This window comes from Anomaloglossus baeobatrachus, chromosome 3 (assembly GCF_048569485.1).
Source record: "Anomaloglossus baeobatrachus isolate aAnoBae1 chromosome 3, aAnoBae1.hap1, whole genome shotgun sequence".
NCBI lineage: Eukaryota > Metazoa > Chordata > Amphibia > Anura > Aromobatidae > Anomaloglossus > Anomaloglossus baeobatrachus.
Genome location: NC_134355.1, coordinates 159,201,266 through 159,224,463, shown reverse-complemented (window position 1 = coordinate 159,224,463; position 23,198 = coordinate 159,201,266). Strand labels below are relative to the sequence as shown.

Here is a 23,198-nt window from a genome sequence, read left to right as displayed (position 1 = left end):
GGCTTCTAATGGCCCTGGGTCAGTAGTGTTTATTGATGTGACTGAAGACAGAAGCAGACGCATAAATTCTGAAGTGTACTGGGTGATACTTTCTGCTCAAATTCAACCAAATTTAGCAAAGTTGATTGGACGGTGCCTCAAAGAACAGATGAATAATGACCCGAAATATACAGCAACAGCAACTCAGGAGTTTTTTAAGACAAAGAAGTAGAATATTCTGCATTGGCCGAGTCAATCATCAGATCTCAACCCCATCAAGCTGCATTTCACATACTTAAGACAGAAAGACCCACAAGCAACAACTGAAGTCAGCTGCAGGAAAGGTCAGAAGGGAACCCAGCGTTTTGTGGCTTCCAGACTTAAGGCAGTCATTAGGGGGCAAAGTATTCCCTACAAAGTATTAAAACTGAACATTTTATTTATGGTAAAGTCCCTTTGTCCAATAACTTTTTAGCCTCTGAAATGAGATGGCATTTTAGTATAATTGTTGCAATTCCAAAACGTTTCATAGGATATTTTTATGCAACCTCTTTAATTAAACTTAAAAGACTCAAATTCAATTATATCTCAGTTGTTTCACTTTAAATAAAAAATAATGACATGAAGAGCCAATATCACGAAGATTTAGTCACTATCCAAAAATTTCTGGACCCAGCTGTATATCTGTAATACACACTTTATCCTTATACTTTGCGTTGCCTCTTGTTGAGCTCTGTAGCATGCTTTTCATGAATGCCATGATATTTGAAAAGTGCAAGTCTTGTAATTGTAATCATGGTATTCTGCTAAGACATTTTGTATAATGATGTAAAAGATGTTGCTATTTTGATTCTAAATATAACAAGCTTAATTGCAAATAAACTGGTATAATTATATTATGATCTACTATACTTCTCAAATGTCTATGCACAGCTGAGATTTCTTGTAGCTTTATTTTTTGTATTTTTTTTTAAGTTAAGCGGGCTTTACACACTGCGATATCGCCGGAATTTTGTCGTTGGGGTCACGGTTTTGGTGACGCACTTCCGCAATCGTTAGCGATATAGCTTTGTGTAACAGCGTTCAGCGATGTAAAATCGTCGCAAAAGCGTGATTTATCGCTAATCGGCTACACGGGTCCTAATTCCCAAAAATCGTTGTAATTTCTTTGTAACTATCGTTGCTCGTTCCTTTCAACATACTTAACGTTACGTGTGACACTACTAAAGCGACTTTAAAAATTGTTGCCTCTTGCGTCATCATCGATACGGGCGTGTATGGTGGTTTAAATGTTCAATACACCTACTTGTTTCCTATTTGCTAACGCATCTGCTCCATGATTGGACCATAATATATGTAATACGCTAACATCCTTTTAGCGTTTATCCATTTGGTGGGTTCATTTCCTAGGTTCATTTCGTCGGTTTTGGACGTGTCCTGCTGCCTCCGTGTCCGGCGTTTAGTTAGGCGTCATTCGTCTGTGAGATAAACTTCGCATGTGAGTTTTTTTTTTTTTAATTATATTTTTTTTTTTCTTACTATAATTGTTGTATATTTGGCCTTTTTTATAGGATTTATGTCTTCCTTTGTATTATAACATTTAAATATTGTTGTAGAATTAAATGGGGTTTATCTTAATTTATTAACTAGCCAATATCATGACTGTATTTGTGTTTCTTTAATACATTACAGTTAGATATATTATATTATCCATAATTGTATGTTAATCAAGATTGCTGGCATCCAAAGTGTAACGGTTAAAAGACGTCAAACATTACTGTGACCAATAAGAATAATAATCATATTTGTTAAGGGGTTTTATTGTGCGATCCAAATAAAATTTTGCTATTATTATCCCAAAAAGTTTTTATTAGAAAATACCACAACAAATACTATATTATTCTCTGTTATACAGGCTAAATATGCGTAGTGAGCCGGAAAATGCCGTAATAGCTGCCATGCTTGTAGCCGGAGGAGCCCTTGCACTTGCCGAGGATCATGACATGCGATGCCGAACAAGAAAAAGAAGAATTTGGGCACGCAAATGGCTACTAGAGAGACAACGCTATACTCACATGCACCTTGTAAGAGACCTACAAGAGCATAACCCACATGACTTTCGAAACTACTTACGCATGTCTGAAAGCTCGTTCTCATACCTTTTAGAGAAAGTCCGCCCTTATATCCAGCGCAATAATACAGTAATGCGTCAGGCAGTACCTGTAGACGAGCGTTTGGGGGTGACTCTTCGATTCTTGGCTACAGGACGCAGTTTGACTGACCTTCAGTATTCATCAGCAGTGTCCCGCTCTCTACTTAGCTCATTAATTCCAGAGACATGTTTGGCAATAGCACATGCTTTACATGACTACATGCATTTGCCAAATAGTCCTACTGATTGGGACAAAATTGCTAATACATTCAACCTATTATGGCAATTCCCTAATTGTGGTGGCGCTATTGACGGCAAACACATAAGGATAATGCAGCCACATAATTCTGGCTCATATTATTACAACTACAAGGGCTACCACAGCATTATCCTTATGGCGGTTGTCAACGCAACTTATGATTTTCTGTACATTGATATCGGCATGAATGGCCGAGTTTCTGATGGTGGGGTATTTGAACATACGGAGTTTGCATTACGGCTCAAACAAAATCAACTCCAATTACCCACAAACCAAAATACCATTGGAAATTTAAATTTTGTTTTTTTGGCGGACGAGGCCTTTCCATTACTACGTAATTTGTTACGGCCATATCCACTTACAGGCTTGAATGTTGAAAGACGCATTTTTAATTATCGTCTATGCAGAGCTAGAAGAGTTGTCGAGAATGCTTTTGGCATATTAAGCAGTAGATTTCGTATCTTTTCCATGCCAATCAACTTAAAACTTGAATCCATTGACAATGTTGTGCTTGCATGCTGTTATTTGCATAATTTTCTCAGAAAAAGAGATGGTCTTGAATATGTTCCACCTGGCTTTGTTGATGTAGAAAATCCAAGTAATGGTGTTGTTGAGCTGGGGGCATGGCGTCAGCAAGGTAACCCACTGGATAATCTTTTGCCACAGCCACCCCTGTCACGTAGTATGATGGATGCAATGGAAAACAGAGCTAATTATTGTAATTTTTTTAATGGACCAGGGGCTGTGTCATGGCAGCATGTTTATAATTAATTCATGAGTTTAGGTGCTCTTTAAACATGAGATTGCATGGTTGTGTTTAAATAATGTAAGTCATAATTTTTTTTTGTTTTTTTTTTTTTTTTTAACTAAAATTGCCTTAAGTGTGGAAAGATTCTGATTTTGAGTTGAAAAATGTTTATTGTGTTATTAAAGTAAATTGTTTGATGTAACTTAATACAACATTGTGAATATAGTTTTTTGAAGTTTATTGTGATAACATGTTTAATCATTACAAAATAATGTATGATTGTAAACAAAATATTTATTTGGGCAAAATTTTTCATTTACAAATTATCAAAAAAAGATAACTAAACAATTAAGCAGTACAAGCATTCTGTCAATCATTTTTCTCGATTGATTATTTAAATTTACTAATATGTATGTTTTAAACATGACATAAAACATTATGATTTTAAAAAAAAAAAGGCACTTTTCCATAACTAAAATATAATTCAAAGATAATTCTTTAATAAACACAAAAAACAAAGTGATAAAAACAAAAAAAACCATTTGCGCATACAAAAATGAGCACATAAGTATTACTAATGTACATTACGGCGACATACAATGTTCAGTTTGTTCACATATAAATAAAGAAACGTCATGACGTACAAACGTCTAAATGACCATGTGACACGCCACACTGTGTACCTGCTGATCTAAAGCGAAACTGAAAGGGAAAATGGCAACCAACAAACGTTCAAAGGTCTGGGGCCAAGGGGAGGTCCAATACTTGGTGAAAAGGATGGATGCACTGGACTATATATGTGCAAAGACATATCCACGTCCTATGGGACATAAAAGGAGTGTTGTGAAAAAAATATGCAGGGGCCTGTTCCGTAAATTTCATATCAGACGCACATCAACGCAGGTACTGAAGAAATGGGCTGATTTAAAGTACAGGGATAAGGAGAGAATCGAAGAAATTCGAAGTAGCCTGGTATTGATAGCTGGTAAGATAATTTTTACATACATACATTATCTATATTTGTGATTAATAATATAAAAACATAACAGTTTTTAAAATCATTAACGGTCTGCAGTGATTTGTTAGATCAAAAAATCACATTATATGTTGTTGTTTGGGTTTAATGAAAAGTGTTTTTATTTAATGTTAACAGATGTAAACTCATTGAATAATGAGTCAAGGCAGCCCACCAACAATACTGATGAAAATGTAGTCCAGCAGCTGTCTGCAAGCATGGATTCCAACCCTGAAAATAGCCTACCCATTTTAAATGAGGAAGCAGACAGCCTTGATTATGATGTTCTGTCACCATCATCAGGACATGGTGATGCTGATGTAACGTCTGAAGAGAATATGGAGGACAATGGTACTGATGTGGTTTTCCAAAGTTAGTACAGTGGAAAATCTTTAGCTACATGGCTAATACTCTAACAAAATTACCTTATGTTTCAATTAGGTGGTAGAGGATCAGGTTGGGACATGAGCGCATCATCAGGAGATGAACGTGAAAAACAAGTTGTCAGTAATGGTAAGTTTCATGAGTGTACAACATAATGGTAAATGTTTCAATTTTTCATTGTTTAATTTAATTTTTATAACCAAACGCTAAAATATATAACAATAAATGTTTTTTTTGTTGTTTTTTTTACAGAAATAGTCACACTATATGATGTTTATGTGTCTGCGAACCGACTCAAAGAAGCCTCTGCGGCGCATGATGCCCTAATCCTTAAATATATTAATCAACGTAATAAATAAATGATGTTTGTTTTGTAGATTTCTATGTTAACCATGTATGTCTAATTTTTTGTAAACTAAGATTTTACCAGAAAAAATTTTTTTAAAATTGCAAAAAAAATTAGACAAGTTAATAAATAAATCTAAATTAAAATAAAAGTTTTAAACCATTTTCACAAAAATTGTGCCTAATTGATTCGAAAAACACATTATTTCATATGGCAGGTTTATTATCTGTGGAATGGTTACACATTTGTTATTTTCACAAATATGCACGAAATATCAGGCAACAGAAGGAATACAATAATCACCAAAAACATACGAAAATAATATAAAAAAACAATACAACTACTTCTTTTTGCGTTTGTTTACCAAACTCATGCGTGACCTACGGCCACGCACACCACCCTTTCGAAGTGCTTGTCTTGATGGCTCTGCTGCAGCTTGAGGAATTTCAGGGGCATCAACAGGAGCAACAGGATCAACAGGTTCAACAGGTTCAACAGGTTCAACAGGTTCAACAGGATGAGAAACCTCGCCAATGGCAACATAGGATGAGTCTGTTAGTTTTTTTGCTCTTGCCAAACGTAAGACATCCTGGATTAAACATTGGGCTATGTATTTTTGATCTGGGGTCAGTTCACGCATTTCATCATCCACAAACATAGCAATACCAGAAAGGGGTGGTCTGTTGTGCTGGTCTAGGATGTTTTGTGCCACTCCCATCAGTTTTGTTACAGCTGTAGTAGTGTTTGGAGGGATGGTTTTTTTTCTCCTTTGCCAACTTTGTGTGTAGGACACATTGGATGGGCCTGCCTCAACCAAATCAACATTGGTTAATTGGCTAGCAGGAGTTTCCATTAGTTGTTCAGATGTTGATTGCTGACTTGTTGTTGGCTCCTGCAATACAAAATTAACATGAATAAATAAAATTGTCATTCAAATCTATTTTTCTAAACAAAATTTGTACACTTTTACATATATATTGGAAAGTAGACAAATATTCATTTCATCATCAATAAAAAATACCAAAAACAATTTTTAAAACCAATTAGGACAATTTTAAAAATTATACCTCAGATATAGTCACTTCATTGTTCGCATCAGGGGGAATATCACCACCAATATTGAGGCTACTGGTTGATGGCCTGTGAAGCTCCTGGTCCCTTGTGAAATTTAATAAATCAAAATACCACAGCGTTGGGACGTAGACATCACCAGTGCCAGCACCAGAACGCTTGGATTCCTCTATTTTGTTCAGTTCTTTCTTATAAACTGTGCGTATTGCCTGTATTTTTCTTTTAACCAGATCCTCGGTACCTTTTTGATTAGGATGGTATTTGTCATATATTGCAATCATTTTAAGGTACGCATCCTTTTTAAGTTGCCTATTGCTGTACTCGGGGGATTTAATTTTCCATAAGGGTGTTTGCGTCTGGTACACCTCAATGAATTCACGTAGGAATTCCTCCTTATTAGTACACATCTGTAAAACAGTAAATTGGAGATACATCAGTACAAGCACTGATTTAAATAAGAATAAAAAAAAATTAAAAAAAAAAAAAAAAAAAAAATTGCACATACACGTCAGGCAAACATTAAATTGGAGCAAAATCAGTACAAACAATGAGTTTAAAAAATACATTAAAAAAATAATTAAAAATAAAACGATAACACATACCTTGAAGCAAAGAAAAGCAAGTCCAGATGACAGTTGCGTCCAGATGACAGTTGTTTTCCAAAATAAGTTGTGCGAGGACAAACGCAAATGGGTAGACAACAGCTGCAAGAATGAACACGCATCTGCGCACATTTATACTACCAACAACCAATGAAAATCTATAGCGCTGATTAAACAAATGAGTCGAGGCAAGCAGGGGTGTAGCGAGTTTACAATTCTACTACATCAAGATGCACTTTGTGTGGGGAACCAACGCCCATATCGCCATGACACTTGGAAATCCATGCGGTGAGACAGCTACACAACGATAATATTGTTCCTCATTACATCGGGACACGAGATAGCTTGAAAGGTGACTATAACAGAGATTGTGACATGTGACCGTAAGCACACGACAAAAACATGGACACACAGCGATGAACACACATCGCGCTAACGAACAGGGCGTGCCGCACATACGGCGACATCGCGCCCGATATCGCAGTGTGTAAAGTAGCCTTTAGTCTTCCAGCTAGAGCTAGATTTTGAGCTATTTTATCTAATTTTGTCCAACATATTCTTATGTGCTAAAGTGCCCCAGAAAAAAATAACAAAATGTACACCTCTTGTTATGTTAAGTGATTGATTAGTGGCCGTAATTTGGGAGGTGAGAATGTTGGGGGTTTTTTTCAAGGCCATTTTGCCAGTTAAGATGGGGTTGTCCTGTAATATGCAACCTCTTTAAAGCTAATTAAGAAAACCATGGATACTTCGTACCTTCTTTTTCATATTAATAATATTAAAATAATTATATGTATTTTATTCTTTACAATTTATTTACAGGTCGCTGAGATACATTGCACAGCCTGACATTTGTACATTGATCTGGTGGGGGACTTAACAAGTCTAATTTGCATAATCCAAATAAATGTCAGCTCCAAAACTTTGACCTCTACTCTAGATAGTTCATTAGTTATCTTTGCATTGCTAAATTAGAACTCTATCCTAACATTTGCTGTCTTACGTAGTTCCTTACACAAAGTGATTTCTGCATAAAAGTATTTAACAATTCACACAAACGCAGACTCATGCACCATGAGTCTTCTTTTGATAGGAAGAAGCAAGACCCAGACCATCTCGATTTTAGAAGCATCTCCTCCAGGGACCCCATCCTGAAAGTACCTTTGATACCTTGATAGATTCCTGCTGCAATAGACAGGATCAATCATAACTCCGATGCTGAGCATTTGACCTCTTTCATACTACACTTAATGTTGACCATGCCATATAAATTGTTTACAGAACCAGGAGCTTCAACTGTCATCCCATCCTTCCAATTGATATTAAAGAGGTTATCCACTACTTTTACATTGATGGCCTTTCCTTAGGATAGGTTATCAATGTGTGTGGGCCTGCAGTAACTGCTCTGCCCGCCAATGAGGAACAATCTATTCTTCTTTGGCTGGGACAGTGAGTATGGATCATCGTGGGACCCGCTTATTGGATTAGGTCGGACCCAGATTAGGGATTTGCCAAGGAAATAAATTGGTGAATGAGGGTGGCTTTTGTCTTTATTTCTTTAATCATTGTCTTTTTTTTATGTCTTTAAGGTTTGGTTTTGTGGGACGTCGCTATGTATTACGTTGGGCATTTTTTTCAATAAAATTTTAAATAAATTGATGAACAAGCTCTAAAGTCGAGGGGGTGTTTGTTCAAATAAAGCACCCATAGACTTGTCCGTGTGACCCATCAGATTGGAAAAAAATGGACAACCTCCATGTGTGCCGCATGAACACACGGTCCGTGTGAAAACACGGACATGTGAGTGAAATCATAGGAAGTAATGGGTACTTGTAGCATCCATGTAAAAAACGGATGCCACATGTACCAGAAACACAGACATGTGAAAGAGGCCTTCAATGCAAAAATAAGGTTATGCCCCTCAGGAAATGATAATTTAAAGAGTGTTTATATTGTGTAAAGGTAGAACAAAGTAAACCCTATAATCCTAAAAGTATTTCTGTAATTGTATCTACTTTTAGAGTAAAGTTCACATGTCATACATGAATGCTGTTATTTTTTTCATAGCATTGCAGCGATTCCAAGATGAGGGCTCCTAATTCAGGTCTTGAATGGAGCTGAGATGAGTATGTTCGGCCTCCACTCCACTCATTGCCTGTGGAACTATATATAATGGCAATTTACATTGGTTCCAAAAACAACAATTGTAGCTGAGACCACACGTGCAAATCCGCTCCATTCAGGATGAAGCTGCTGGGCCCTGTTCTTGGGTTTCCAGAGCCTCAATCTCAAGACTGCTGGTGGTGGTCTCCCAAGTGATCAACAAGTTATGCCCTATTCATAAAATTGATATTTAATAAAGTTGGTTGCAACTGTCAGAACCCTTTTTGCAAGTAGTATGGACAAAAATCAAATTCCCATAAAATTAAGGATTTTATCATTGTTCATATATTGTCCCCAATTCTGCAATGAAAAAGACAAGGGGGAAGCCAATAGAAGACACCCATATTCCATGATCTATGGTATTTGTAGATTAACATCACCATCTGCCAGTGAACCAGAACTGTCAGGAACTGAACTGTAAAGAGTGTGTTTCCTTGAGGGAAGAGTTAGAAGGGGATGCTGGGTCAAGTGACAACTGTGGCGCAGTTACAAAATATGAAAGGCTGGGTCAGCAACAAAGACGTGGAGTTGGCATTACGATTAACAGGGGAGTAAACGTGTACACAACAGAGCTGACCCATGTCGTCTGCAGTGGAATCATCTGGAAGTGTACTGAGTCTAAACAAGACATGAGCCCTACCGTCTTCACATGAACCCAAAGACCAAATACAGCTGCAGGCATGAGATTTTGCCTGAGTATTTGGATGACTCAGAAGACGCCATCCATACCATCGGATGAAATTAGGGAATGCACAGACTTCGACGTTTCGCTTTCATGTATTAGGCTCTGCTCACAGTAGGGCAGAGGACATTGCACTTGCGCGAGCCGGTGATTGCTCTCTGCAGCTGCGAAATTTCACTTGAACATGTGGATGAGGCAGGAGGTGTCATCCATGTCAAACATAACAAGAGCGAGCTGCAGCAAGCATGCCCATCAGACCAGACAGTCAGGATTTGCATACAGTGCGGGAGAATTTCAAAAAGTATTTGGAGGGCATACAGAGGGAGTCTGAAGACAAAATTAGTGTTTTGACCTCACGTTGCAGTATACAGTATGTAGAAGCAGCAATGCAGCATGTAGACTTTTATCAAACAAAACATTTTCTTTAATTTCTTGTTTTTGCCTATTTGGTGTTTTAAGAAAAGCTTCTCCGGCTCTATCTCAGAACTAGTGTACGTAATGGTGTTTATAATAAAACACTGCAAGTTGAAGGTGGACATTTTTGGATGAAATCCATATATAACAGCCAATGCTTCTATCTGTCATTTTCTTGGTTCCTATCCCAATAAAAATGATGTTCTACTACTTCAATGCAGTTGACACAAAGATAATTCAAAAAAGTCATGTTAAAAGAAAATGCTACAAAAATAAAAAGCCAACTCTTATATTTTGGTTGTGTGTTAGATAGTTCGCACTATGTTTTGTCACAAGGGAAAATAACTGAGATGGTAAATTAGACTATAGTAACGAACTGTTTCTTAAAGTGTTACTAAAATAGAAACGAAAACTAAAAAAACCCCCACCATTTAACGTGTTTTTTTGCCAGTATTGAGGATGATTATTACTTTTCTCTTCTATCTTTAGCAACACTGTTTATACAAATCATGCAAAATGATTAACTATCTAATAAGCAATATTTAATTAAAGATAATAGAAAACAACATTACCAAATAGTCACTAACATAAAAACACATTAGAATCTTTAGATGCCTCTGCCAGACTCTTATAAAGAATTTGCCTTGATGTTTGGTAATATTGTAAACAAAGAAAAAATATATAGGAACAAATATCAAGTAAACAATATTACATGCTATAAGGCAACATCATTAGTTAGTAATAAGAATGAGCAAATTTGTGAAAACTTGTTTCACTTGCACAAATATATATAATCTTATTTGCCATATATGAGATAATGGAGGCTTAAAGGGGTTGTTCAGTCTAAAACAAACAATTCTACAGGTCTCTTTAATCAGCTTCTGAACATTTCAGCTCCATCTGAGAGTTCAACATTTGAGCTTTCCTTGTAGCTTCTACGATTTTATGAGTGCTGGGTAGTGATGGGCGGTTTCAAAAGTATCCAGGTGCAGGACCTAGGGCAAGAATTCTCAGGGAATTCCGGCTAACGATTCAGGTTCAACACTAGAGTAATACAAAAAAAATAGAGGAAAAATATAGAAAAAAAATAATAAAGCAAGCAGTGCTTCATACTTACCAAGCCTCCTGTCTGGGAATTCAGTGAGAGTTCATTCAGGTCCCCTGGGGTCAGGATACCTGCGATCATAAGTGAAGGATCGTGGGAACCTCCAGCTGTGACCGCAACTAACGTGAGGGACGTCACAGCTCATCATGGCTTAGTCTCTGCCTGAACTTTACAGCATTTGGTCATGTTCCATGATCGCACACTGTGCCTTCAGTTATGTAACAGAGCTAGCATCGTTGTGGGACCCCGTGTGACTTACATTGGATCTGCAGGGGTGTTTTGGGGGGTTAATGAAGTGGTAAAAGAGGGTGTTTTTTGTATTATATTTGAAATAAAGGATTTTTTTTTGTATTTTCCCATTACAAATCTAGGACTTAGTGTCAGCTGTAAGCTGCGATTAACCCCTTATTACCTCGATTGCAACTGGATCGTCCCAGCTAATGGATGCGACAATCCTGGGTGGATGAAGGCTGATATTTTTAGACTGGGGGGCTCCCAATAACCATGGGTCTCCCCAGCCTGAGAATACCAACCCCCAGCTGTCGGGCTTTATCATAGCTGGGTATCAAAATTAGGGGGACCGAAAGCTGTTTTTTTTTAAATAATTTATTTAAATAATTAAAAAAAAGACACATGTGGTTCCTCTTATTTTGATACACAGTCAAGATGAGTGCATGGCTGGGGGCTGAAGCCTGTTGCCATATGCTTCATCTGTGCTGGGCATCAAAATGGAGGACCCTACACCAATTTTTTTTTTCATTTATTTTTATACTACGATAGATAAACGTAGCCCCCATGGGCGCGTCATGATTGCTGCCAAACAGAGGTTATAGTCCAAATGTATCTACAATGTATGGGCACTACAATGGCAGATTTACAATTTTCACACAGTAACATACATTGCTGCTTTTTTTTCTAGAATATATCCATGGAGTTAAAATCATCGCTACACCTGTGGCCAAATTCCTAGTGAGGTGTAATTTCTAAAATGGGAACCTTTGAGGGAGTCATCTGCTCGTTTGGCACTTAGGGGCTCTGTATATTGAGAATGGAGATCGTAAACTATTCTAGTAAAATCTTTGCCTCAAGAGTCAAATAGCGCTTCTTCACTCCCAAGCCACGTGGTGTGGCCAAGCAGTACTCTAAAGCGGAAATTCTAGAATGCGGTGTATAAAGCCATAGAGGAGGTCGCCATAGATTATATTGAAAAAACCTGGTGACAGGTTCCCTTTAATTAATACCAATTAAGAAAAAAGTTATTATATCAAATTAGTTGTTATAAAGGATGAATTATATTTTTGCAGCAAAAAAGTTTTTATACTCATTAGACATAGCACTGAAATATTTGTTAGCTTTACTCTCTAGAGAACATTGTTAGAAATGCATCAATGCCGTGTGGTACCAAAATACGCAAGTAATCTTCACTGATTTCCCAGTCTTATATACACAAGGGGAGAGAACCTTTCAGTATAGGGGAGCGGGTTGGGGAGAAACCACTGGGGACAGGCCTCTTGGTCTAGTCATCTGAGACACAAACTTTCCAGACGGTTTTCCAAAGTACATTTTTTCTAAAACACTACAGCATTTCATATTAAATCACACACGAATAAAATAACACAGCCGGGGTCTGATTCATGTTTGAGCAGCATACGTCTCTTGTCAGGTTCCCAATGAAGACTCCTTCCAGGTGCTCAGTCAGTGTTTGCCTTTATTTCTACATTTTCTTCATGTAAATGAATGTATTCTTTGCTCTACGTGTTTTACCATGACAACCGGTTGCTGAAAATGAACTTTTTACGAAAGACTGATCCATTGGCAAGTGAAGGATTGAATGATACAGCAATGTTGTAGGGAATTTCATTATTTTTTCATACACACATACTTTAAAGAACTTGAGTCCATGCATTCTTTATTTATCATAATTAAAGCATCTTATCCATTTGTAGTAATGGCAAAATTACAGAATGTTATTGGGATATTATATATTTGATTAGATGTGGAAAGAAATCAGAATGCAGATAGGGGTCCTAATTTATATATTGAAAACAGCTCTGTTTAGACAATTAGGTGATCACTGTGGATCCAACTTCTATAAACCTCAGCAGCAGACAGAATGCCATGTCTGTCCATACATCTCCTATGTGGTTGCACTGTACAATTACATGGTGGCTGCTACAGAATGGCTCTCTTGTGATGCTAGCCACTACTTGCGGAAAGTCTGGGCAGGAGCATAGTCAGGAAAGCCGGGATCTGTTAACAGGAGGACATGTATAAGCATAAAGAGAAAACAGAGGCGTAGTCAGGGAAATATCCAAGGGTCAGAAGTCCAGGAGAGTATGCAATAAGTTCAGGGGGAAAGCAGAGACGTAGTCAGGTAATAGTCCGAGGTCAACCAGCCAGGAGATCACGACAGGAATAGGGAACAGGCAGAGAGGGGTCAAATAATGGTCCTGGGTCAGAGAACAAAGATCAGAACAGAGACACACACCAACAGCACAACTGCAGAACCACAAAATACAACTGGCGATGTCCTGGGCAAGAATGCTCAGTAAAGAAGCCTGAGCAATTACTAGGAAGGTGGGACACCTGAATAATCAGCACCAACATGGAATCCTGTGCTGTCAAACACACTGCTAGCTAGTAACACAGGAAAGTGCAGAAGAGCATCTCCAAAGGCAAGATGCTCTGCACAGAGGAATCATGACATCTCTGTTCTGGTTTATAGTGGGAGTTCCCAAGTGGGGGCCATCCTCTACAATATTCATATGCTTTAAAAGAGTGATCTCAAACTAAAATGTAATTTAATCCTCAATGGCTATTTCTGAACATAATCTAATATACTTTACTTAAAAAGTTCTTACCGTTCCCCCACAACTCTATCTATCTGCTCTAGGTGATGTCACTTGCTGCGGTGGCTTACAGTGCAAGTTCCCAAGTGGGGGACAATCTCCACAATATCCATATGTCTTAAAAGGGTGGTCCAAAACTAAAATGTAGTTGAATCCTAAATGCCTATCTACTTATCTTCATAATGTAATCTCTTTTTTTAATACACTTTAATTTAAAAATCCCTAACATTCCACCACTACTCTATCTAACTGCTATATGTGACGTCACTTGCTGGGGTGGCACTGGCCTGGCTATTCTTCTTACAATGCACACTAACAGTGAGCTCTCTTGTCGGCTCGTCACTTCTGATCAGAGCTGGTGAGTGCACTGTCACTGTGCATATTGCACAGTACAAGAATCTACTGTGCATATGTCAGCATTGACAACCGAGGCATGCTCAATAGAGTAGGGACTAGTCACTGATGACTATTTTAGGGAGGGGCAGAGGTTGTGGCAGTGATTGCAGCCTCTACCCTCTCATGATTCTTTGTTTGACTATCTCAGCATGCACTGAGATTCTAAAATGAATCATCATCAAAGAGGAATAGGAAAATTAATATATATAGAAAGCAGTTAGAGTAGTGAGGGAACAGTAGGGACTTTTTTAATTAAAGTATATTAGAAAAGAGATTAGATTATGAAATTAAATAGGTATTTAGGAATAAAATAAATTTTAGTTTCAGACCACCCCTATGACAGGGTATATGCACATGGATGTGTAAGTGAGGTGACATCATTAAGAGAGCAGAATTAAGTAAAAAGAATCCGAAATGTTCAAGTACCATAGTTGTGATATAATAATATAAGTAGTTAGATTAAATATCAAAATATAATAATATAATATTCAATTGTGTATGCATGAATATCTAATCATATATACAAAATCCTATAAAATCACAGGCATAAGGATAACTGTAAAAAATCCTATGAAATCGGTGACATAAGGATTCGTAGTATGACTCTATAGACATCTGTAGGCGCCATATTACAACTCCGAGCCTACACAAAACTGTAATAGCAGAGGGTGATGCTGAAGCGTAGAAATTGTACTGACTTGGTGTAAACGTTTCCATGGCACCCAATATGTTTACTAGTCTTCTCTTATTAAATCATTGTGCTGCTTGCATACCAGCAATATAGTCATCCCACATGCATCTCCTGATCGGTAAAACTGGTAGATAGGGGATTTCTTAAAAGAAAATGATTGCAAGAATCTTCTAGATCTAGGGTTTTCTTCATGTCTGTGGAGCTGTCAGTGCAAGCCTATTGTAGTGTCATTAGCAATTCTCCTGCAGAATCTTTATTCCAGGGAGCCTGCTATGCATTAAAATGTTCCACTGCAGTAAAGACTGAAAATGCCCTAGATATGTCAAAATTCTCTGAAAAATAATTATGGTGCACATCTCTGGATGGCACAGCTTAAGTTGCCAGGTTTATTTTTTATCATACATACTAAAGTAACTAGAGTGTATACCTGTGTAAAATATTTTCCTGAAGTAACTGGTTAATAAAATATTTATTGGCATCAAAGAAAATGCCGTATTTTATTTCTATTCTATTCTATTGTACATCAAGGTATTACATTCTATTCTAACAAGTAAAAAAATAAAACAATGGAAAAAATGCATGATTAATTGTAGAAAAAAAAGCAGATCACAAGGATGCACCAATTAGATCATAAGGAGCAATGTTAAACATTAGCTTATATGGTTATAAAAAGTAGTTATAACTTTGGAAAAACATGGCTGCCACACAGTCTTGATGTTGCGTAGGTTTTATTTAATAGAGCTTCAATATTAGCCCAAAGATAGGTGTGGCATTGATCCATATGTGATCCACTTCTTTTCTAACCCCCTTAACTAGTGATAAAAAAAAACAGCCGCATGCAATTTCTCCTATTTTGATACACAGTCAAGATAAACGGACGGCTCGGGGTTTCAGACTATAGCTGTAGGCTTTATCTGTGCTGAGTATCATAATATGGGGGGACCTTACACCAAATATTTTATTTATTGATTTATTTTTACTGTACGATAGACCCGCAGACCGGGTCTGTGATTGGAAGTGTCAGACATGCTGTCACTCAGGGTGGGGGCACGTCTGACTGCAACCAATCACAGATGCCGGTGGGCGGGGAAGTAGTGAATATGCATGAGCCTAATGCATGGCCCCAGAAGTGAATGGGTGGCCATGGGAGCAGTGTATAGCGATGACAGAGCTTTGGTAAGTACAGCGTACTTGCCCATATACTCCTATCCCTTCTATCACCATTTTTAATCACCATATTCTGATCACCATAGACTTATATAGGGATCAGAATCCAGCCTAGAACTGAATTTTTAAAAAAACAGATAACCATGACCCGCCGGTCCCGGTTATCTGTGAGTCTCCCCATCAGTACCCTTAACCCATTCCTACAAATGCCATTACATCTAGACTTATGGTTTTCTAACTGAAACTGGACATAATGGAGCTGTGACCCTCCCATTAGTTGGACTATACAGCCAATATTGACTTCAGCAGCACAGTGCCAGATTAACAGTTAGGCATAGTAGGCACCGGCCTATAAGTTTTTTGGGGGGCCCCTTGCAATGGTTGAAAAATAATATTGATTTGATATTGAAAAATTTTACCATCAGAGTGCTGGCCCGGCCGAGTGAAATTGGAGGCTGAGTGGAGCAGCTGAGCACAGCAAGTGGCAGTGAAATGATGTTTCGCCTGTTAGGTATATTAGAGAATTCACAACTAGTAGCGTAGGGGTATCTATGTGATCAAGCATAGCAACTGTTAGATTGGCCAGAACGATAGGTGGGAGTGAGGAGAGGTAAGTGGCTGCAAGTTCCCATTGACTAGATCATAATAGAACATTCATGATTAGACACTTTGGGAACACAAATGAGTATACATAGGACTGGTTGAGGGGTCGCAAGATTTTTTTTCCCACAGGGTTCAACAGCTTGGCATAGGTAAGCAACGCTCTCTGTTAGCTCATCAGTACCCCTTTAAGTACTTGAGGAATGCGATGGAAACCCAAAGTCCCCAGGTTTGCAATAATTTATTTACAACAAAATACTAAAAGGTTAAATTAAGTTAAATAAAGTTTAATAAGAAAGGGCCCCCTCAAAAATATTTATTATCTTGCCCACTCTTAAACAGTGTATACATTGCATCAATAGGCCATTAAAGGAGTTTCCCATTTTTAGAAACCACCTGTTTTTTGGCAGCAGTTTTTATAAAAACAAACTGCTTTTCTCATTCTTCCTGGGCCCAGTGATGCATCAATTTGGCCAACTTCCCTGTCCCTGCTGAAGAAAAGCATCTCCACAGCCTCGGCTTCTTCTACCCTCTCTTCTCCTTCACTTATCTACTTTCCCCTTTCCCTCTGTTATAGGAAACAGATAGGATAGGTTGTTATTAATGATATTTGAATGGTATTCTTTACGTTAAAGGGTCAATGCACACAATTCGCTTCTTGTATTTGACATAGATACTATGTTATGTCTTATTATACTTTTAAAAATCAATAAAGTTTACGTCATTAAAAAAAAGCATCTCCACAGCATGATGCTGCCACTACAATGTTGGCTGGAAGGATGGTGTTTTCAGGGTGATGTGCAGTGTAAGTTTTCCGCCACACATATTTACACATTTGCATTTAGCCCAAAAAGGCCTTATGTGGCCTCATCTGACCAGAGCACCTTTTTCCACAAGCTAGATATGTCCCCCTACATGGCATTTTGCAAACTGCTTTTTGTGGTTTGCTTTTAAAAAGGCTTTCTTCTTGCTACTTTTTCAAAAGGGCCAGACTTGTGGAGTATACAACTAATAGTTGTCCTGTGGACTGATTCTTCAACGTGAGCTACAGATCTCTGCAGCTCCTCCAGAGTAACCATGGGCCTCTTGGCTGCTTTTTTATTTAGTGGTTTCCTTGCCTTGGATGTCAATTTTGGTGGACGGCCATGTCTTGGTAGGTTTGCAGTTGTGCCGTTGACCTTCCATTTTTGGATGATCGATTGAACAGTGCTATGTGAGATATCCAGAGCTTCAGCTTTTTATAATAACTAGAGATGAGTGAATCCGGACAGTAAAGTTTTGTGTTTGTACTGAACATGGAGTTTATAAAAAAAAAAATCAGTGCTCGAGTTTGCTAACAATTCGATCGAACATCGCTGTGCTCAGGTACATGTGGTGCTCAGCCGAGTGTGAGCCGCTTGCAATGTTTGAATGGTGTGCACTAGGAGTAAAAACAGCATTATCAGATGTAGTGTGCACAAAATAAAAAATGAAAAAATCCCGCCCTCCCCCAGAAGGGCTCTGTCTATGGCTGCCTGTATGTGGGTGGAGCAGAACTGCCCAATCAGAGACTTAATGATCGGCTGAACCCGCCGAACAGAACTTCAACGGTTCCGCTCATCTCTATTTATAACCTAATCCTTCTTTACTCTTCTATATAACTTTATTCCTGGCCTGTATGGTGTGTTCCTTGGTTTTCATGATGCTGTTTGATCTTTAATGTCCTCAAACAAACCTCTTAGGCCTTCACAGAACAGCTGTATCTATACTGAGAATAAATTACACACAGGTGGGCTCAATTTGCTAATTGGATGAGGCAATTGATCACTCAGGAGTTTTTTAGGGGTATCAAACTACAGGGGGCTGAATACAAATGCACTTCACAATTTTCAGATTTATATTTTTAAATAATTTAGAAAACTATGTGTTTTTTACTTACACTTACAAATTCTTCTTTGTGTTGATATATCACATAAAATACCTTTACTTTTGTGGTTGTAACATGAAAAAAGTGGAAATGTTCATGGGGTATGAATACTTTTTTAAAGATACTGTATAACTTGGCAGGGTTAAACTGGTACTTGTAGACCATTAACCCCTTCAGCCCCAAGCCTATTTTGAACCTAAAGACCAGGCCATTTTTTGCAATTTTGACCAGTGTCACTTTATGAGGTTATAACTCTGGAACGCTTCAACGGATCCCGGTGATTCTGAGATTGTTTTCTCGTGACATATTGGGCTTCATGTTAGTGGTAAATTTAGGCCAATATTTTTTGCGTTTCTTTGGGAAAAAAACAGAAACTTCGCGAAAATTTTGAAAATTTTGTAATTTTCAAACTTTTAATTTTTATGCTCTAAAACCAACGAGACATATGACACAAAATAATTAATAAATAACATTTCCCACATGTCTACTTTACATCAGAACAATTTGGAGGAAAAAAAAAAAAATTTAAGGAAGTTATAGGGGTTCAAAGTTTATGAGCAATTTCTCATTTTTACAACAAAATTTACAAAGCCACATTTTTTAGGGACCACATCACATTTGAAGTGATTTTGAGAGGTTTACATGACACAGAACGCCCAAAAGTGACACCATTCCAAAAACGGCACCCCTCAGGCTACTCAAAACCACATTCAAGAAGGTTATTAACCCTTCAGGTGCTTCACAGTAACTAAAGCAATGTGGAAGGAAAAAAATGAACATTTTACTTTTTACAACAAAAATGTTAATTTAGCCTCAAATATTGCATATTCACAAGGGTAGTAGGATTAAATGAACCCCCAAAATTTGTTGGGCGATTTCTTCTGAGCACGCAGATACCTCATGTGTGGCGAAAAAACACTGTTTGGGCGCACGACGGGACTCGGAAGGGAAGGAGCGCCATTTGACTTTTTGAACAGAAAATTAGCTAGAATCGTTAGCCGCACCATGTTGCATTTGGAGAGCCCCTGAGGTGCCGAAACAGTGGAGCTCCCCCATATGTGACCACATTTTGGAAACTAAACACCTCATGGCATTTATCTAGATGTTTATTTAGCACTTTGAACCTCTGGGGGCTTCACAAAAGTTAATAGAGTTGAGCCGTGCAAATAAAAAAAAAAAAATTTACCACAAAATTGTTACTTCAACCGGGTATTGTGCAATTTCTCCTGAGTACACAGACATCTCATATGAGGTGAAAATAAATGTTTGGACGCACACCAGGGCTCAGAATGCAAGGAGCGTCATTTGACGTTTCAAACGCAAAATTGTCTGGGATAATTAGGGTATTCCATGTTGTGTTCGGAGACCCCCTGAGGTGCCGAAACAGTGGAGCTCCCCCACATGTGACCCCATTTTGGAAACTAGACCCCTCATGGAATTTACCTAGATGTTTATTGAGCACTTTGAACCTCTGGGGGCTTCACAAAAGTTAATAGAGTTGAGCCGTGAAAATAAAACATTTATTTTTTACCACAAAATTGTTACTTCAACCAGGTAGCTTTTTTTTCACAAGGGTATTAGGAAAAATTGCACCATAAAATGCAAATGTATTGTGCAATTTCTCCTGAGTACACAGACACCTCATATGTGGTGGAAATCAAATGTTTGGGTGCACAGCAGGGCTCAGAATGCAAGGAGCATCATTTGACTTTTCAAACGCAAAATTGGCTGGGATAATTAGGGTATTCCATGTTGTGTTCGGAGACCCCCTGAGGTGCCGAAACAGTGGAGCTCCCCCACATGTGACCCCATTTTGGAAACTAGACCCCTCATGGAATTTACCTAGATGTTTATTGAGCACTTTGAACCTCTGGGGGCTTCACAAAAGTTAATAGAGTTGAGCCATGAAAATAAAACATTTATTTTTTACCACAAAATTGTTACTTCAACCAGGTAGCTTTTTTTTTCACAAGGGTATTAGGAAAAATTGCACCATAAAATGCAAATGTATTGTGCAATTTCTCCTGAGTACACAGACACCTCATATGTGGTGGAAATCAAATGTTTGGGTGCACAGCAGGGCTCAGAATGCAAGGAGCATCATTTGACTTTTCAAACGCAAAATTGGCTGGGATAATTAGCGTATTCCATGTTGTGTTTGGAGACTCCCTGAGGTGCCAAAACAGTGGAGCTCCCCCACATGTGACCCCATTTTGGAAACTAGACCCCCATGGCATAGAAAAAAAAATAGGGCACACGCACAAATGTTCTGCAAAAAAGGGGGGGAGGACTAGGTGGGATGGAAAAAAGAAGTCCTGTCCAAAGTCGAGTACGACTGCAGGACGATTGCTGATCAGGTCCCTAATTGTACATGTTTTGTTTTGTTTTTTTTATTTGGGGTGCACAAAAAAAGCAAAAACTAGAGCAACAATTACGTAGCTGATCAGCACTTGGCGGCAGGCAGGTGGGGGAGGAGGGGGGGAGAGAGAGTGGGAGATGCGATTGGGGATAGTTAGAAAAGAGCCACGAACAATACTTACAGGATGGATCAGAACAGCGGCAGATTGGGGGGCGGCAGATTGGGCGGCGGCAGATGGGGGGGCAGCGGCATATAAAGGGAGCATCTGTGAATGTGAGACGGCGGCGACTGGGATAGGGTGGGGGCAGATGGGAGAGGGCGCAGTGGATGCAAGAGCGGCAGAGGATGGTGGAAGGGGAGTGGGAGGTGAGATTGGGGATAGTTACCCTACAGGATGGATCTAGGCAGCAGGATCACAGGAGATGAAGGAGGCAGCAGATCGGGGAGGGTGAGAGGTGGGAGAGGGAGCGCAGCGCAGATCACGGGGGAGACAGGTGAGCAGAGCACAGAGCACGGGGGTGAGAGGTGAGGGAGCGCAGATCATGGGGGAGACAGGTGAGCAGAGCGCAGATCACGGGGGTGACAGGTGAGAGAGCACAGATCACGGGGGTGACAGGTGAGGGAGCACAGATCACGGGGGTGACAGGTGGGGGAGCACAGATCACGGGGATGACAGGTGAGGGAGCGCACATCACGGGGGTGACAGGTGAGGGAGCGCACATCACGGGGGTGACAGGTGAAGGAGCGCACATCACGGGGGTGACAGGTCAGGGAGCGCACATCACGGGGGTGACAGGTGAGGGAGCGCACATCACAGGGGTGACAGGTGAGGGAGCGCACATCACGGGGGTGACAGGAGAGAGAGCGCACATCACGGGGGTGACAGGTGAGGGAGCGCACATCACGGGGGTGACAGGGGAGGGAGCACACATCACGGCGGTGACAGGGGAGGGAGCACAGATCACGGCGGTGACAGGGGAGGGAGCACAGATCACGGCGGTGACAGGGGAGGGAGCACAGATCACGGCGGTGACAGGTGAGGGAGCACACAACACGGGGGTGACAGGTGAGGGAGCACAGATCACGGCGGTGACAGGGGAGGGAGCACACATCATGGGGGGTGACAGGTGAGGGAGCACACATCACGGCGGTGACATGTGAGGGAGCACACATCACGGGGGTGACAGGTGAGGGAGCACACATCACGGCGTTGACAGGTGAGGGAGCACACATCACGGCGGTGACAGGGGAGGGAGCACACATCACGGGGTGACAGGGGAGGGGGCGGGTAGCTGACCATGGGGGTGAGAGGTGGGGGGAGTGTTCAGCACATCACGTAGGGGAGGGGGCAAGCAGCACATCACGGAGGGGAGGGGGCGGGCACCGATCACGAGGGGGAGGGGCCGGGCAGCAGATCGGAGGGAGCGGTGGCACTATGACAGATGGAGGAGGACAGGGATCGCGCAGCACATCACGGAGGTGAGGGGGCGGGCACCGATCACGAGCGGTGAGGGGCCGGGCAGCAGATCGGGGGGAGCGGTGGCACTGTGGCAGATGGAGGGCGGCGGCAGCGGATCGGGAGGTGTGGGGGTGAGGGTGCGGGCAGCAGATACGAGGGGTGGGGGTGCGGGTAGGAGATCGGGGAGACAGGTGGAAGATCGCGGAGGGCAGCGGCGGAGGCAGATCGGGAGGCTTTTCGCCGGTTTCATACAGTGCAATGGCAGCGCGGCAACTTCCGGGTCCCATGCTCCGGTCACATAACAGCATGGGAGCAGAGCTTATCGCCCTTCCATTGCACTGTGTACACTCACTGTGCTGGCGTGCTGCAGGGACGACAAGTGAAGCTGATGGGGCGGTCACCGGCAACAGGTCCACTGTGATTGGAGAAATTGGTCACAAGGCCGATCTCTCCAATCAGAGCTACTGGAGCTGGGGGAGGGTGATCCAGTGAGGTCACCCAGCTCCAGCCAATGGCCAGTGCTACAGCTGCACTGGCCAGGGCTGGATTTCAATGTTTCAGTCACTTTAAATGGCTGGAACATTACAGTGGCTGTGATTGGTTGAGCGGCGTTCGTCAGCCAATCACAGCCTCCGTAGGTCCGGGGAAGAGGCACCACTCCTCCTGAGGTCAGGAACAGGTCCCCTCCTCCCTGAATCTGCGGTTTATGTTAACATATTGCAGTCACCGGAGGCTCCGGTGCCGCGATTCCGCCATGACGGAAACATCCGTCCTTGGTCGTTAAGGCCCAGGGCACAAGGACGGATCTTTCCGTCGATGGTCGTGAAGGGGTTAAATGGAGTTTTCCTAGG

At 40.4% G+C, this 23,198-nt stretch overlaps 2 protein-coding genes across 4 annotated transcripts in view; both read right to left on the bottom strand.

Annotated features, from left to right (window-relative positions):
• The window catches only part of GRM1 (glutamate metabotropic receptor 1), a 588,806-nt gene that overhangs the window by 232,734 nt on the left and 332,874 nt on the right, over window positions 1–23,198 (bottom strand). The gene's annotated exons all lie outside the window — the stretch shown is intronic.
• LOC142295809 (uncharacterized) overlaps window positions 3,623–23,198 on the bottom strand; it is a 97,962-nt gene continuing 78,386 nt past the window's right edge. The window contains exons 2-4 of the mRNA XM_075338902.1: window positions 5,951–6,361; window positions 5,344–5,775; window positions 3,623–3,634 (exon numbers count right to left, since the gene is read on the bottom strand). Coding sequence (XP_075195017.1) covers window positions 3,623–3,634; window positions 5,344–5,775; window positions 5,951–6,361 — 855 coding nt within the window. The remainder of the gene's footprint in view (window positions 3,635–5,343; window positions 5,776–5,950; window positions 6,362–23,198) is intronic.